At 25.7% G+C, this 1076-nt stretch overlaps 1 protein-coding gene across 1 annotated transcript in view; it reads right to left on the reverse strand.

The window, feature by feature from the left end:
- NCAM2 (neural cell adhesion molecule 2) overlaps window positions 1–1076 on the reverse strand; it is a 434855-nt gene that overhangs the window by 14230 nt on the left and 419549 nt on the right. The window contains exon 16 of the mRNA XM_007954167.1: window positions 425–544. Coding sequence (XP_007952358.1) covers window positions 425–544 — 120 coding nt within the window. The remainder of the gene's footprint in view (window positions 1–424; window positions 545–1076) is intronic.

Here is a 1076-nt window from a genome sequence, read left to right on the forward strand (position 1 = left end):
AAATAAATGAGAGACAGTACACAACTATTCCTAAATCTTATTCACAATTTTTAAGTCTTTAGTATATTTAGAATATTTATTTATATTTCAGATTCTTTTATTTATTTTCAATGTGATGACAGCTTTCCTGACAGAATCTTTGTTTCTGTTAAAATCAATCACATTTTTGAAGCAAAGATTAGTGTTGGAAAATCCATTGCAATAACCTGTTTCTGTCTTTTTTGATATTTCTGAATAAAATTACAGATATATGTTTAAATAGTATATTCTCATTTGACATTTATACAATTTTTAGTATTAAATGTCTTGAAAGAAAATGGTTTTAAATATTCTCATCTATTTACACAAAGAACAAATATTTTACAAAGCAAAATCATTTACCAACTTACTAATACTTATCCAAAAATAATTTTAAGCTACATACTCTGGTTCTGTTAGTGGTGTGGTTTCATTTGGCTCATTTACTGGGCTCCCATCTTCATGATTAGTAATTCTTTCATCCTCTGTTCTCATCTCCACTATTGGTTCTTTTGATCCATCTTTCCTAGAAAAAAAGAGAAAACAATCTGGCCTACATATTGTAAAAATGGATGAATTATGGATCAAGTTTAAATCTCCACCTAATTCTTTTTCAAACCCAAGAGAATCCAACACATTCAAATTAAAAATACAATCAATAGTTTTATTAATTTTCATTCAAATTAATATACCATATATCATCGTGCAGAGAAAAATAGAAGAAATTCCATTTCATCTGTATTTATTTTCCTCATTGAAATTGTATTCATATTATTATTCTAAACAAAGTTCATATTAGTTCATATTTTACAGTTCCTTTTGGAACATAAGTGGGAATTGCTTTATTAAAATTTCAACAAATTGCCAGCTTTCTGGTTAGCAGTCAAATGCCTTAGGCACTGTGCCACCAGAGCTCTTATTTTTTAACTAGCCATGTATTTTTAAAAATATAAATAAAAGCTTTATTTTAAATAACTCATCAACAATATTTCTTTTATTGTAATATTTGGAAGATAACATTTTATATATTATTATAAATATAATTGATAATTATAATA

Source organism: Orycteropus afer, unplaced genomic scaffold (assembly GCF_000298275.1).
Source record: "Orycteropus afer afer isolate SDZICR_OR568_19922 unplaced genomic scaffold, OryAfe1.0 scaffold00437, whole genome shotgun sequence".
NCBI lineage: Eukaryota > Metazoa > Chordata > Mammalia > Tubulidentata > Orycteropodidae > Orycteropus > Orycteropus afer.